This window comes from Leopardus geoffroyi, chromosome D2, assembly GCF_018350155.1.
Source record: "Leopardus geoffroyi isolate Oge1 chromosome D2, O.geoffroyi_Oge1_pat1.0, whole genome shotgun sequence".
NCBI lineage: Eukaryota > Metazoa > Chordata > Mammalia > Carnivora > Felidae > Leopardus > Leopardus geoffroyi.
The window spans coordinates 55,949,807-55,963,652 of NC_059334.1; the positions used below are offsets into that span (position 1 = coordinate 55,949,807).

A 13,846-nucleotide genomic window follows, 5' to 3' on the forward strand; every position below is an offset into this window, starting at 1 on the left:
CAATGGCTTTACTGCAATAATCTTCAAATTGTGTCTTTTGCCTTTAGACTTACAGTGGGGTATTTGAGGCTTCAGCTATGTCAATAGCATTTGTTGAGACCTAGTATGTCCTAGGTATTTGTATATATTATTCTCATAAAAAACCCTGCAAGGGAAGTAAGAAAAACAAGTTCATTGAGTACTTTGTTCAAGATTACACGGCTAGTGAAGGACAGAACCAGCAAGATTAAGACATAGGCCTAAGTGGCCCATGTATAGGTAAGAAAAAGATAACAGGTAAAATTTCATTTTTTTTAACATTTATTCATTTTTGAGAGACAGAGCATGAGTTGGGGAGGGGCAGAGAGAGAGGGAGACACAGAATCCGAAGCAGGCTCCAGGCTCCGAGATGTCCGCCCAGAGCCCAGTGTGGGGCTCAAACTCACGGACTGTGAGATCATAACCTGAGCTGAAGTCAGCCGCTTAACCGACTGAGCAACACAGGTGCCCCATAACAGATAAAGTTTTAAAGTTCTTCGTTTGTCTAGGGGGGAAAAGGGGAAGACAATACATTGGAGGTAACAGGCAAGTGCTTTTAAGTAGGGACTTTTATTTTACTTACATGATTTTCTCTCAAGGGTTATTCTAATTGTCTGCCATTATTTTAAGTGCATTTATCATCCTGGATAAAAGTTCTATTTGATATTTTTATAAAACGATGACTCCAATTTCAAAAGATACTTGAGTGGCTATATGGTTGCCTTCAAGGTCTTGAGATTATTTGTGCATTTCATGTGTCTGACATGCATACTGACAGACATACAGCAGACTCAGTGAATGTTGGCTGGTTGAGTGAAAGAATAATAATGAACACTTTCAACTTTTACAACATTTAGTTCACTCATTTAACAAACTCATAAGGTAGGTTGCATTATCATCTCCATTTTACAAATGAGGACACCAAGACACGGAACTTGCCCAAGTTCACACACTCTATTTTTTTTTTTTCAACGTTTATTTATTTTTGGGACAGAGAGAGACAGAGCATGAACAGGGGAGGGGCAGAGAGAGAGGGAGACACAGAGAGAGGGAAACAGGCTCCAGGCTCTGAGCCATCAGCCCAGAGCCCGACGCGGGGCTCGAACTCACGGACCGCGATATCGTGACCTGGTTGAAGTCGGACGCTTAACCGACTGCGCCACCCAGGCGCCCCCACACACTCTATTATTGGTGGAGCATGGATTACAAGCAGAGATTGAGGCAACTCACTCTCAAGCCCCTGCATTAAACCATAGTAGTATCCTGCTTCTTGGCTCATGGGAGAGTTACATCTCTCAGGTTGTTAGTAGAATAGTATATCCATCTTGATGCTTCACATTTTAAGACGTAGGGCAAGGTCCTTAGCCTTGGATCTTTGTAACCATGGTCCATTGACAGGCCCTAGGGGCCCATGTATCTCATGAAATTTGATTAAAGTTTGTGTGTCCCCATAAATGCATATTTCCCTGGGGGCAAAGACCCATACCTCTCATCAAATTCTCAAAGAATTTTGTAATAACTACAAGATACCATGGACATAAAGAAATATTTGGGAATTTCTTGAGACAAAATTAAAATTATTAAATGTTCAAAGATACTTAATAGGTCAGTTTATTTGAAGGATTGTCTACATTTTATTTTTTCAAAGGAGACTTTGGTTAAGGGACTAGAAACTAATATTTATTAGGCACAACTAAATGCCAGGTATTAAACATATATTAGCTTATCTTAGTTCTTGTACCATTACCAAAAAGATGCTGTTTTACAATGTAGAAACTGAGGCTTAGAATGATAAGACACATACCTGATAACATACTGGTAAGTGGTAGGACTGGGGCACCCAGAGCTAACTCTGAAGCCAATATCACCCCACTTCATGGTTAGACACAGCTGCTAAGTGCCAAGGGCATTTGGTACAACTAACCTTGCTGGGAGACAGGTTTTTAGTGATTTCCTTGCAACCCTGCCTAGAAATAGTCTATCATATGGCATCTTAAGTCCATTTTGAAGGACAGAAGTTCAGTCTGGCTTTAAGATCATGTCTCATGTGGCCTCATGTCTCATTTACATCTCTACATTCTGTTCTCTGGGATTCATTCCCGTGTAGGCAAGTTTGTCACAGCTGCAGTGGGAGCGGTTTAGCTCCCAGAGTGCGAGGTGTCTGAAGCTCTGACCTGGATGACTGGTTAGAGCATACTTCAGGCTCCTCATGGCCACAGGCCTATGCTTCCCATCTCTGTTGTCCATTTGAATATACAAACAGTCCTCCTCCTACTTCAGCTGCAGTGGACTTTGCAACATCCTTGAAACACAAAACAGGAACTCTAGTGGTTTGTTTCCTTGAGCTGCTATACAATGTTCTTCTCCTTGACTGGTGGCTTTTATTCCACCGCCTGGTTTGCCTGAAAATCTCCCTATGCAAAACCACTTGTTTGTCAAGCACTGCAAATCACAGATAGGGCCTTTGAGATCTCTTGAAACTTTTCTAGTCTCATAGAGTAGCCTATACCACCGGGGCAGGAGGGTTCTAGAGAAGTAGGTACGGCAGTCCTGCAGTGTGCTCTTGTAACAGGTGGAAGGGGGAAAGATTGCTGTCTTGGATTGAGTGTTTCTCCAGCTTTGGAGAGAAGTGGATCCTCAGCAGAGACTGGCTTAGCTCCCAGAAATTCTCCCAGTCTCTGCTCCAAGAAACCTACCCTAGCAGTGCTGAATATCAGTCGACTGGATTAGGATGATCTCATGGCTATGCTCCTTCACCTGGCTGGAATAGGCTATGGGGGAACAGAGTGGGGGCGGATCAGAAGAGGATGTTGTGGAGCCAGGATCATCGTGGTAGCAGAAGGAATTAGTGAACATTTACTTAAGTAGAAAAGCATTCCATATAACACTGAGGAAAACTAAAACAGAAACCTCATACTTCACACTACAAATGGATGATTTGTTTTACAAAAGATAAATCCAGTTTTCTTTAAATTGTGAATTATCTCTGCTAACATTCTAAATGCTTCTATTGTTTTCCTAAAAGGAGAAAAAAAACCTTTCCAAGTAAAATTTCCAAAGCCCATTTATATTTGATTTTATTGTCAAAAATGTGTATAGATTGTTTCCTAGGACTACCATAAGAAAGTACTACAAATTGGGTGACTTAAAAGAAAGAAAACAGATATTCATTGTCTCCCAGTTCTGGAGGGCTAGAAATCTGAAATCAAGGTGTCAGCTTGGCCACGTTCCATCTGAAACCCTTGGGGAAATCTTTCCTTGCCTCTTCCTATCTCCTGGGGGCTTACTGGCAATCTTCAGCACTCCTAGGCTTGTAGATGTATCACTCCAGTCCTCTGTCTTCCCATGGCATTCTCCCTGGGCATCTCTTCATATAGTCTTCTCTCTGTGCATGTCTGGGTCTGTGAATTCCACCTTTGTATAAGGACAGGTGGATTGGGGCCCACCCTAAGAGCCTCATCTTAATTTGACTACATCTGTAAATACCTCTTTAGGTCTTATTTTGAGGTACATTTAGGGATAGGATTTCAACATATTTTTTGGGGGGGGGACAATTCAACCCATTATGACAGCTAAAAATGCTATTATATGAAAGCATATGACATTTAAAAAATACAGTTATCTTTACAAATGAGTCTGTGTGTTACTCTGAAATATTGCCTTCTAACCTTTCAAAATCTTTTCAGAGGTTGCTGTCTTATTCAGTGATCAAGTGTATTCCTCACTTAATTTATTAGATTTATCTTAATTAGCTGCCTTATCATTTAAGTGCTGCCTAAAAAGTATGTAGTAGAATAAAAAGCTTTGATATGACAAAATATATTACATTTCTGGGGTGACCTAAGGCCTTGGATGTGACTGTTCATAATGGTATCTATTTTATTCCTTAGTGTTCATCAATGTCTGCTTTTCTGCCCTTGTTCTGTGCGATGTTTCCCTAGGCTTTTAGTCTAGTTTTGCTCTCATCCCACTTGGAATCTCAAATCAAGCTTAGGGGTCCATTTAATAGACATGCAGATCAAAGAGGGTATAATCAAAGAGGGTAGACCAAAGCTAACAACCTAATCATGGACAAGAACTTCTAGAAAGTTCATATCTGTATACATCTCCCATGGTTGGGAGCACTCACAAAAAGGAATATTACATCCCCCTTAATTTGCACTTATAAATATTGTACATTATCTATATCGTATTTTCTACACATTAAAAGTTCAACCAAGACATAATTGTCAAGCATTGGCAGTAGGCATTACAGTAGTGTACCAGTGACCATTGTGGTGGCCCAAATTTCCAGCAGCCCTGTTTTAATCCAAGAGTATTATTTTCTTATTTTGAAAATAGAGTGTTATTTTCTTTTTTTTTTTTAATGTTTTTATTTATTTTTGAGACAGAGAGAGACAGAGCATGAACGGGGGAGGGTCAGAGAGAGAGGGAGACACAGAATCGGAAGCAGGCTCCAGGCTCTGAGCCATCAGCCCAGAGCCCGACGCGGGGCTCGAACTCACGGACCGCGAGATCGTGACCTGGCTGAAGTCGGACGCTTAACCGACTGCGCCACCCAGGCGCCCCTAGAGTGTTATTTTCTTACATGACTAAAAAGACTTTACACCTGTTTCTTTTAAATAAAGATATTTATTTAGAGAATTTTAGTAGCATGATAACACAACCTCACCAAATATTCACAGTTCATCAGGTCAGACAGTAGAACAAGTCCACGTGAGCTTCTTATAAAGATATGGGTGACCACCTCAGTAGCTGCCTCCATCTTCTATCTTATTAGTGGATGGTTCATAATCCAAAATATGAAGTTTTGGGGCTTTTTCTCAAAAGTAGAAATAAGGAAAATGTCTGAAGCAATGATGTTGACCTTTTTCAAGAACTCTATGAAACTTTAACTGCATATTTCAATCTTGTCCAATCTTTTGTATTATTCTGATTGTCGATAAGAACCAGAGGCCTATGTTGATGATTCTTGATAATTTCAGCAACACTTCCAAAGTACTAGAGCAAGAAAACATAAATGAATTAAACATTGGAATTCACATTAACTTAGAGCTCTGCTCCTCCCATCTTCTCCCACTTTCTCAAGTTAGTCAAAGTTACTAGGTCTCAGCAGACATTCTACCCAAAAAAGTCTAATTTAACAAAGGGTGTAACACTTGAGGTGGCAGACTCTGGCCTTTCTTATATTCGGTAACACTAAAAACACTGGCAGCCTAAATTAGTGGAACCCCTTAGAGAAATTACTTCATTGAGTTATGATGCAATATTTTAATAGTTTTTTTATTTGGTAACAAGTGTAAAACTGTCATACACTGAGTTTCTCTACATTTTCACAAAACATAGACTATCTGTTATGTTGCATAAATCTTAGATATAAGGACTGATATAATAAATTAACCCTAGAATTTGGTGTCAGAAGAACTATTTTCCAGATTAATCCATGCTTGTTTTATTTTGTTTTCCTTTTTGAATAAAGAAGCTTTACAAATTCTCATATTTCCATTTCTGCTCTAGCTCCCAGAGCTAATTAATAATTAATTTAGAGGTAATTAATAATGTAATCCATGCCAAGTTCTTGCCATACATATTTATTTTCCCAAATGTTAATTCCTATTGTCTATGGATTTTAAAATACTCTTCTGGAAAATTATCAGTAGTGGAAAGGAACACAAAATAAATATAACACAGAACAGGAAATGAAATGCATTGATTATAAAAAAGTGCTATGACCTTACAATCATAAATAAATGCATTTAGAGTCATTTTCAAAAAGGTAGTTATTGTTTTGTCACACTGCCATAAATTTAGTAATTATTACCAATTGATTTTATTGTATTTTAATTTTTCATATAAAGACAAACATCCAGAATTAAAAGTTTTTAGTTATTTGAATACCTTCTCAATATCTATATATTGAATAAAGTATTCAGAATACTGGTCAACTTTTTCAAATGAAATACCAGTTATCTTTTAGATAATTGGCTATCTGAATATTAGGTCAGGGAGGAGAGGTAAGAGACAGGGACCTTCAAGTATCTTCAGTTTTTATTTCTTAGCTTTCTCTTCAATCACTCAGCTCTTTGTCAATCGCCAATGAAATCAATGATATTCATTCTGTTTGCTTGGCATAGCATGTTGTTAAACTGAATGCAGTTGGAAGTTAAATTGATGGACAAAAGAACCAGGAAATGGAATAGCACAATCTCTTTTAAGTGGATTCCAAGCAAAAGTGTTCTGAACCCAGTAAACACAGGAGAGAGTTGCTATAACTACGCAAACAAACATCTCAGTCTGTCATTCTAGTCCCTGAATATTTTTGAGTATTTCTTTGTTGGAGTGTTTGGGCATTTGAAATGTTTGAAATATGGAATTGAGGTGAGTTGAAATGTGTGAAGTAGGGAGCAGAGTTGAGAGTTGAAACATATTGGATGTAGAATTGAGCGTAACTTAGTTGCAATTTCCCTTCAGTGCTCTCTCTCTCTTTTTTTTTTTTTTGTCTATAGTAATTCATTGTTTTTGAGATATTCATACATGGACAGAAAAACAAACTGTTTGATAACTCAAAATCCCATGGTCCATAAAATAAAGCAAATAGATATCAAAGCTATAAAATTACTCAATACTGTATCTATATAATGCCAAAACAACTGCATAAAGTAGTTGAACAGTTAATCAATTGGTTTCTTTTTCTACGCAAATATAGGCAAACAGACTTTTCACAATATCCACGTGGTTGACATCATGTAACCAAAGTTTTAATTTTCCATTAAGATGTTCAGTATATGGGAGAAATAACCTTTTTATTGTAGATAACTTAAGAGTTTTAATGGACTCTGTCAGCACTTCCAGATACCATTATAATAATATGCTTTCCCCCTCCCCCTTTTTTTTTCTTTTTTCTTTTCTTTTTTTTTCTTTTTTGGTATCTATAGGGTGGATATGTAGGGAGTGATAGTGATAAAGACTCTTTAAGCCAAAAGGAATCACTATTTATCAGAGTTTCCTTAGCAGGACAAGAGAGTCCAGAGTCCCTCTGAGAGTTCAAAATATATGAGAGAGTTTCAGGAGTTCTAAACAGGACAGCTCCCTCACCTACCCTTAACCCTCTTAAAGAAGTATTGGACCATGGCCTGGGGAGGCTTTAGAATGAAACCATCCATCCAAAGTCACTCTGCCCTACTAGGATCACCATCATCTGCTACCAATGATTACTACTGAAGAGCATCTATTTTGAAAGATTTGTCAGATAAAGGTTTCAGTGAGAACGATGTTTTTTTCTGAGTAGGAAAAAGCAGATAGTTCTGTTAAAATTTAACTGGTTTTATTAAAAAAAAATTTTTTTTTAACATTTATTTATTTTGAGACAGAGAGAGCATGAACAGGGGAGGGTCAGAGAAAGAGGGAGACACAGAATCTGAAACAGGCTCCAGGCTCTGAGCTGTCAGCACAGAGCCCGACGCGGGGCTCGAACCCACAGACCGCGAGATCATGACCTGAGCCGAAGTCAGACGCTTAACCGACTGAGCCACCCAGGTGCCCCCCTTTTTTAAAAAATTTTTTTTTAACATTTATTTATTTTTGAGACAGAGAGAGAGAGAGAGAGCATGAACAGGGGAGGATCAGAGAAAGAGGGAGAAAGATTTAACTGGTTTTAAATGATAATACAATCTATATTTTAAAACCCAAGTTTGGTCTTGATCTATGTTTTGTGTCTTCAGTTTCAGGACTTTTTGCATTTTCTGATTATCTGAGACCTTATTAAAGGCAAAATAAAACCCCAAATTATAAAACTCCTAGAAGAAAACAGGGGAAAATTTTCATGAGATTGTATTTGGCAATGATTTCTTGAATATGGCACCAAAAAACGCAGGCAACAAAACCAAAAATAGACAAATATGACTACATTAAGTTTAAAAACTTCTGTTCATCAACAGTCACAATCAAAAGAGTGAAACAGCAGTCCATAGAATGGGGGAAAATATTTGCAAATCACCTATCTGACAATGGTTTAAAACTTAGAATATATAAAGAACTCCCACACACAAAACCAAAAGATCAAATAACCCAACTTAAAAATGGGCAAAGGACTTGAATAGACATTTCTTTAGAGATGATATACAAATGAAAAGATGCTCAAAATCACTAATCACCAGAGAAATTCAAATCAAAACCCCAGTAAGATATCACCTCTCACCCATTAAGATAACTACTATTTAAAAATCCCAGAAAATTTCACGTGTTTGGGAGGCATGTGGAAAAGTTGGAGCCCTTGAGCACTGTTGGTAGGATTGTAAAATGAGGTAATCACTACAGAAAACAATATGGAGGCTCCTCAAAAATTTTAAAATAGAACTACCCTATGATCCAGCAATCCCACTTCTGGATATATACTTAGAAGAACTGAAAGCAGGGTTTCAAAGACCTTTTCATGCCCATGTTCATAGAAGAACTATTTATGAGAGCCATCAACAATAGCCAAAGGTCCATCAACAGATGAATGGATAAACACAATGTGGTATACAATATAATGGAATACTATGCAGCCTCAAAATGGAAAGAAATCTTGTCACGTACTGCACAGCATGGATTAACCTTGAGGATATAATGCTACATGGAATAAGCCAGTCACAAAAGGACAAATATTGTATGATCCTGCTTATATTAGGTATCTAAAGCAGTCAAATTCATAGAAATAGAAAGTAGAATGATAATTGCCAAGGACTGGGGGAAAGTGGAAAAGGGGAGTTGTTTTCAATGAACATAGAATTTCAAATATGCAAGATTAAGAGCTCTGGAGATCTGTTTTACAACATTGCAAATATATTTAACATTACTAAACTACACACTTAAAAATGACTAATATGGTAAATTTTAAGATATGAATTTTTTTATAATTAAAAAAAAGCAAAATAAAGAATATATTTATTGACAGAAGACCTTATTGGTTTGTTTTACAAATGCTACTCCCCTGCCTGTAATCAATCAACAAATAAATTCATCATTTAATAAGTATATATCAAATATCCACTAAAGTCAGCTATTCTTCTGTGATTCTGGAAATACAGAGATGAGCAAGACCTAGTTTAGTCCATGGCCTCATCTAGTGGAGAAGATGACAATTATGACAATTTCTAACAATTCAGATGCTTTCTAACAAGTGCTGGGTTCAGAATGGGTATAGTTCTTTCTGAAGGAGTATTGAAAATAAATATTTCTTAACTTGAATTTTTAAATGCTATTTCCTCTGCTTAGATTGTTCTTTCCACTTTTCTCCTTCTCATCTTTGACTTTCATTTTAGCTACTCAAATTCAACCCATTACTCCAGGCCAGTACAAGTTTCACTCCCTTTCTGACCATTTATGGACTATTCCGGCCCATATTTCAGGGCTCACTTATAAAAACAAACTGGCTAAGCAGAGGTATGGTAAACATTGAGTTTAGTCCAGATTAAAGAGGGGTTGGACTTTAAATCTGGTTAGTACTCAAGACCTCCTGTAATGCTTTTCTCTTGCTGCAGGCCCAAAAGCTCATTCGGGTCCATGGGAATCTAATGTATCAACACAAGTTTCTGCATCTCTTCTGATCCTTCCTTGGTCATCTACTTTTAAATTTTTCTTAATGTTTATTTATTTTTGAGAGAGAGAGACAGAGCATGAGTGGAGGAGGGGCAGAGAGAGAGGGAGACACAGAATCCGAAGCAGGCTCCAGGCTCCAAGTGGTCAGTACAGAGCCCAACACGGGGCTCGAACTCACGAACCGTGAGATCATGACCTGAGTCAAAGTCGGATGCTCAAGCGACTGAGCCACCCAGGTGCCCCCTTGCTCATCTGCTTTGGTATTTGAGTTGAGATCCTAGTTCTTGACTTAGGAGCTCTGGACACTGACCTTCATTCTTACAACATTAATTCTACTTGACATTTCAACTTTGATTTCTATATTCCTCTGAACCAAAATACTGAATCAGACTGAGTCCACTAAGTAACAGGATAAAGGGACTAAGTGCAGCCTTTACATCATGCAAGTCTATCCTCCTGTCTTCTGTAGATTATGCTGCCTGAACACAGTATTTTATCTTGTACTCTTTTTATGACATGTATGCAAGCCTCACACTGAGTGCCCTCGCATCCTTTCTCTTCATTTCTAGCACCTAACACACTATGACATCATTGTGCTCAATACATAGTTATAGAGTTGGATTAAAAGAGATGTTACTGACCTCTTCACCATTTTTCTTCCTGCCCAAAGCATACTGCTTTGTTGCTTCGATAAATCGCACAGGGATATTATATACTCGCTTATTAAAGAATACAACTAATGTATATGGCTGTTTGGAATCATGGCCGGAGCTTTTCCGAATAAGAAATGATCCATCCTGTTTATTAAAAGAAAAACATGATTACGGTGAGTATACTTATGTTTTCACAGGTTATTAATCAGTTCATACCTACATTATATTCAAAATGTAATTATTGAGCTATGTGATTTTCATCATTGATTATAGTTTATTATTTTCCAAGAAAATACTTCAGTAAAATATATACTTACAGAAAATCCGGAGTGAGGTCAATGCCAGCTTTTTGATGCATGAAATAAGATGTTATATTTATAGATTTAGAAATGTTTAATCTTTAGATTAAGATTAAATAAAAAGGGCACTCTTGAACTAGGAACCATGTCTACAAGTTACCTATGACTAAAAGAAATATGAAACAAATTCCATTTAAAAGTACTATGAGAAGAAAGCAGAAATTGGGAATCAAAACATTTGATGTGATGAGAATTCTCTTCCCCAAAACTTATTCTGAAGCAGAAAAAACTGTAACACAACATACCAAATTAATTAAATATTTTATTTTTATTTATTTTTTTTTTTTAATTTTTTTTTTCAACGCTTATTTATTTTTGGGACAGAGAGAGACAGAGCATGAACGGGGGAGGGGCAGAGAGAGAGGGAGACACAGAATCGGAAACAGGCTCCAGGCTCTGAGCCATCAGCCCAGAGCCCGACGCGGGGCTCGAACTCCCGGACCGCGAGATCGTGACCTGGCCGAAGTCGGACGCCTAACTGACTGCGCCACCCAGGCGCCCCATAATTAAATATTTTATAAAATATTCTAGGGGTGTCTGTCTGGCAGTAGAGCATGAAACTCTTAATCTTGGGGTCGTGAATTTGAGCCACATGTTGGGTGTAGAGATTACTTAAAATGAATACATAATTTAAAAACTTAAAAAATAAATATTCTATATCAGAAATTCAAAAATTTTGAACAAAAAATGGACAAAAAGCAGAAAGAAGAAATGCAACAAGAGTTCATCAAACTCAGGAAGGAAACTGAAGAGAAAGGCAAATCTGGGTCAGAAATGAAGAAACTACAAGATGCCCAAGGGACAATACCTTTAAATGAAGATACGATAAATGAGTAAAGGAAGGCATGGAAGCAACCAAGACAGAAAACAACAACAAAAAAGGAGATTTAAAAGAAGAAGAAGAAGAAGAAGAAGAAGAAGAAGAAGAAGAAATACAATAGGGTCAGAGTGGTTAAAATGGAAGAAAGACAAAAAAGGCCCAAAATGCATGTAATTTGAGTCCCTGAAGAGAAAAACAAAACAATAGAACTACTGTTTAAGACTGGAATTTTTTTGGAAAAATAAATTTATTGGAAATAAATTTATTGGAAATAAGAGAAAACTTAAATCTATATATAGAAAGGGGTTCCATCTATCTGAAAAAATTGACCTGAAAATCAACTCAGAGACACATTCTAGAAAACTATTAGATTTTAAAAACAAAAGGTCTGCAGAGCCTTCAGACTAAAATATGAAATTACACATAAGGGTAAGAAAATAACATTAGCCTCGGACTTCTCAAAAACATCCTATAAAACAAGGTGGGGCACCAGGGTGGCTCGGTTGGTTAAGCGTCTGACTCTTGGTCTCAGCTCAGTTCGTGATCTCACAGATCACGAGTTCGAGCCCCACATTGGGCTCTGTGCTGATGCATGGAGCCTACTTAGGATTCTGTCTCTCCTTCTTTCTGCTCCTCCCCTCTGTGTGTGTATGTGTGTGCTCTCTCTCTCTGTCTCAAAAAAGAAAAAATAAACTTAAAAAAAAAAAAAAGACAATACAATGGAGCAACACTTTCAAAACTCAAGACAAGGGTTTTTATAAGCTGTCAAGGTATCCTCCAGGTTATCAGGTTATAAAAAAAAAACAGCTTTGAATGTGCAAGAACTCAGGGAATAATGTAAACATAGTCCTTCCTGAGAATCTACTACAAGGTGAGATTTGTCAAACAAAAAGAGATAACTGGAAAGCCAGCCAGCAAAGGGATGAATGGAAAGCATTTAATATATTTAATTGTAGAGGTAGGACTAGAGCAATGGTAGCAGAAACCAGTATGTAAATGTCATATATTCTGACAAAGTAGGTGCAAGTGAAAAAAAAAAAAAAAAAAAAAGAAAAAGAAATGGAAGAAGGAAAGAGCAAGAAAAGGAAAGGTGGCACTTTAATTTTGGATTTTCTAAACTAACTGCTCCTAGTGTTTCCTACATGATTTGCCTTGGACTCTCTAAAAATTTACTTCCAGGTACTTTCTGCCACCTTGACCTTGATCTTTTAACCCATGCATTGATCCAAAATAGACTGTTACTTCTCACTCCTGAATGGATCTCATGTAGGAGCAAGCCTTACAGAGATCTGCCCCTGCAGCCTTCTCTCCCACGGTTTGGAGAGCAGTGGGGCCTATGGATCCTTGCAAAGGAAGGACAAATAGAAATAAGATGTAGGAACAAAGAGGGAGATGCTTGAAAGACAGGAGGGGATGGCAATGGCTCTTGAATAAGTAAATAAAAAAGATCCCTGCATCTATAATCGCTGCAATTATTTGGTCAGCGAATTATTGGGATGACAGCTGTGCCTATAGTAGACTGGGAACAGAATATGGGATTTAAAAATGGTCCCACCTGGGGCACCTGGGTGGCTCAGTGGGTTAAGCATCTGACTTCGGCTCAGGTCATGATCTCATGGTTTGTGAGTTCGAGCCCCACGTCCAGCTCTGTGCTGACAGCTCGGAGCCTGGAACCTGCTTTGGATTCTGTGTCTCCCTCTCTCTCTGCCCCTCCCCTGCTCGGGATCTGTTTCTCTCTCCTCTCTCTCTTTCTCTCTCTCAAAAGTGAATAAACATTAAAAAAGTCTTTTAAATGGTCAGACCTTGTTTGATCTGTATAAAGCCTCTTCAGCAGACTTTCGATCGCAGGCACCAGCATACCACGGCTTGCAGTGGATGTCAGCTTCCTGTGAAATGGAAAAGAATGTCAGTAGCACAGTACCTTCTGGCACTGAAAACAAAGTCCCACTTTGCATTACCAAGACAAATCTGTGTTTGGACCAGTAATTTGAAAATGAGTTTTCTGCTTCTTTTGATCAATCACAGGATTACATAATTGATCCATAAGGATTACAAGCCTTAGTGCTTGAGCATTCTTATCAATCAGTCAATCAATCAATCAATCCTGCCTGATTCCTGAGCCATTTATTCCTTCCTCCTAAACAAGTTATAATCTCCCTTTCTACTGTGATCTTATTGTTGTTGCTTTGTGGAGTGCTTCTTAATTTCCAAAATGTTTTTACCAAATATTATCTTATTTGATTCTTTTAACTGTTTTGAAGGCAAGAAGGACACATAATATCATCCCTATTTTACATCTGAGAAAGCTTAGGGAGACTTGCCCGAGGGCATACAGAGTTCTTTCTCTGTCTTTTTAAAAACTGTGCTGCGTTGTGTGTTTTAATATCATATGCCTCCACAGATCTATTCTGAGAAAA

General features: G+C 37.8%; 1 protein-coding gene across 2 annotated transcripts in view; it reads right to left on the bottom strand.

The window, feature by feature from the left end:
• Positions 1 to 4,630: 4,630 nt before the first annotated feature.
• BLNK (B cell linker) overlaps positions 4,631 to 13,846 on the bottom strand; it is a 77,167-nt gene continuing 67,951 nt past the window's right edge. For both annotated transcript variants that reach the window (XM_045438385.1, XM_045438386.1), the window contains 3 exons: positions 13,232 to 13,315; positions 10,239 to 10,394; positions 4,631 to 5,019 (listed from right to left, as the gene is read on the bottom strand). In XM_045438385.1, coding sequence (XP_045294341.1) covers positions 4,900 to 5,019; positions 10,239 to 10,394; positions 13,232 to 13,315 — 360 coding nt within the window. In that variant the 3' untranslated portion in view covers positions 4,631 to 4,899. The remainder of the gene's footprint in view (positions 5,020 to 10,238; positions 10,395 to 13,231; positions 13,316 to 13,846) is intronic.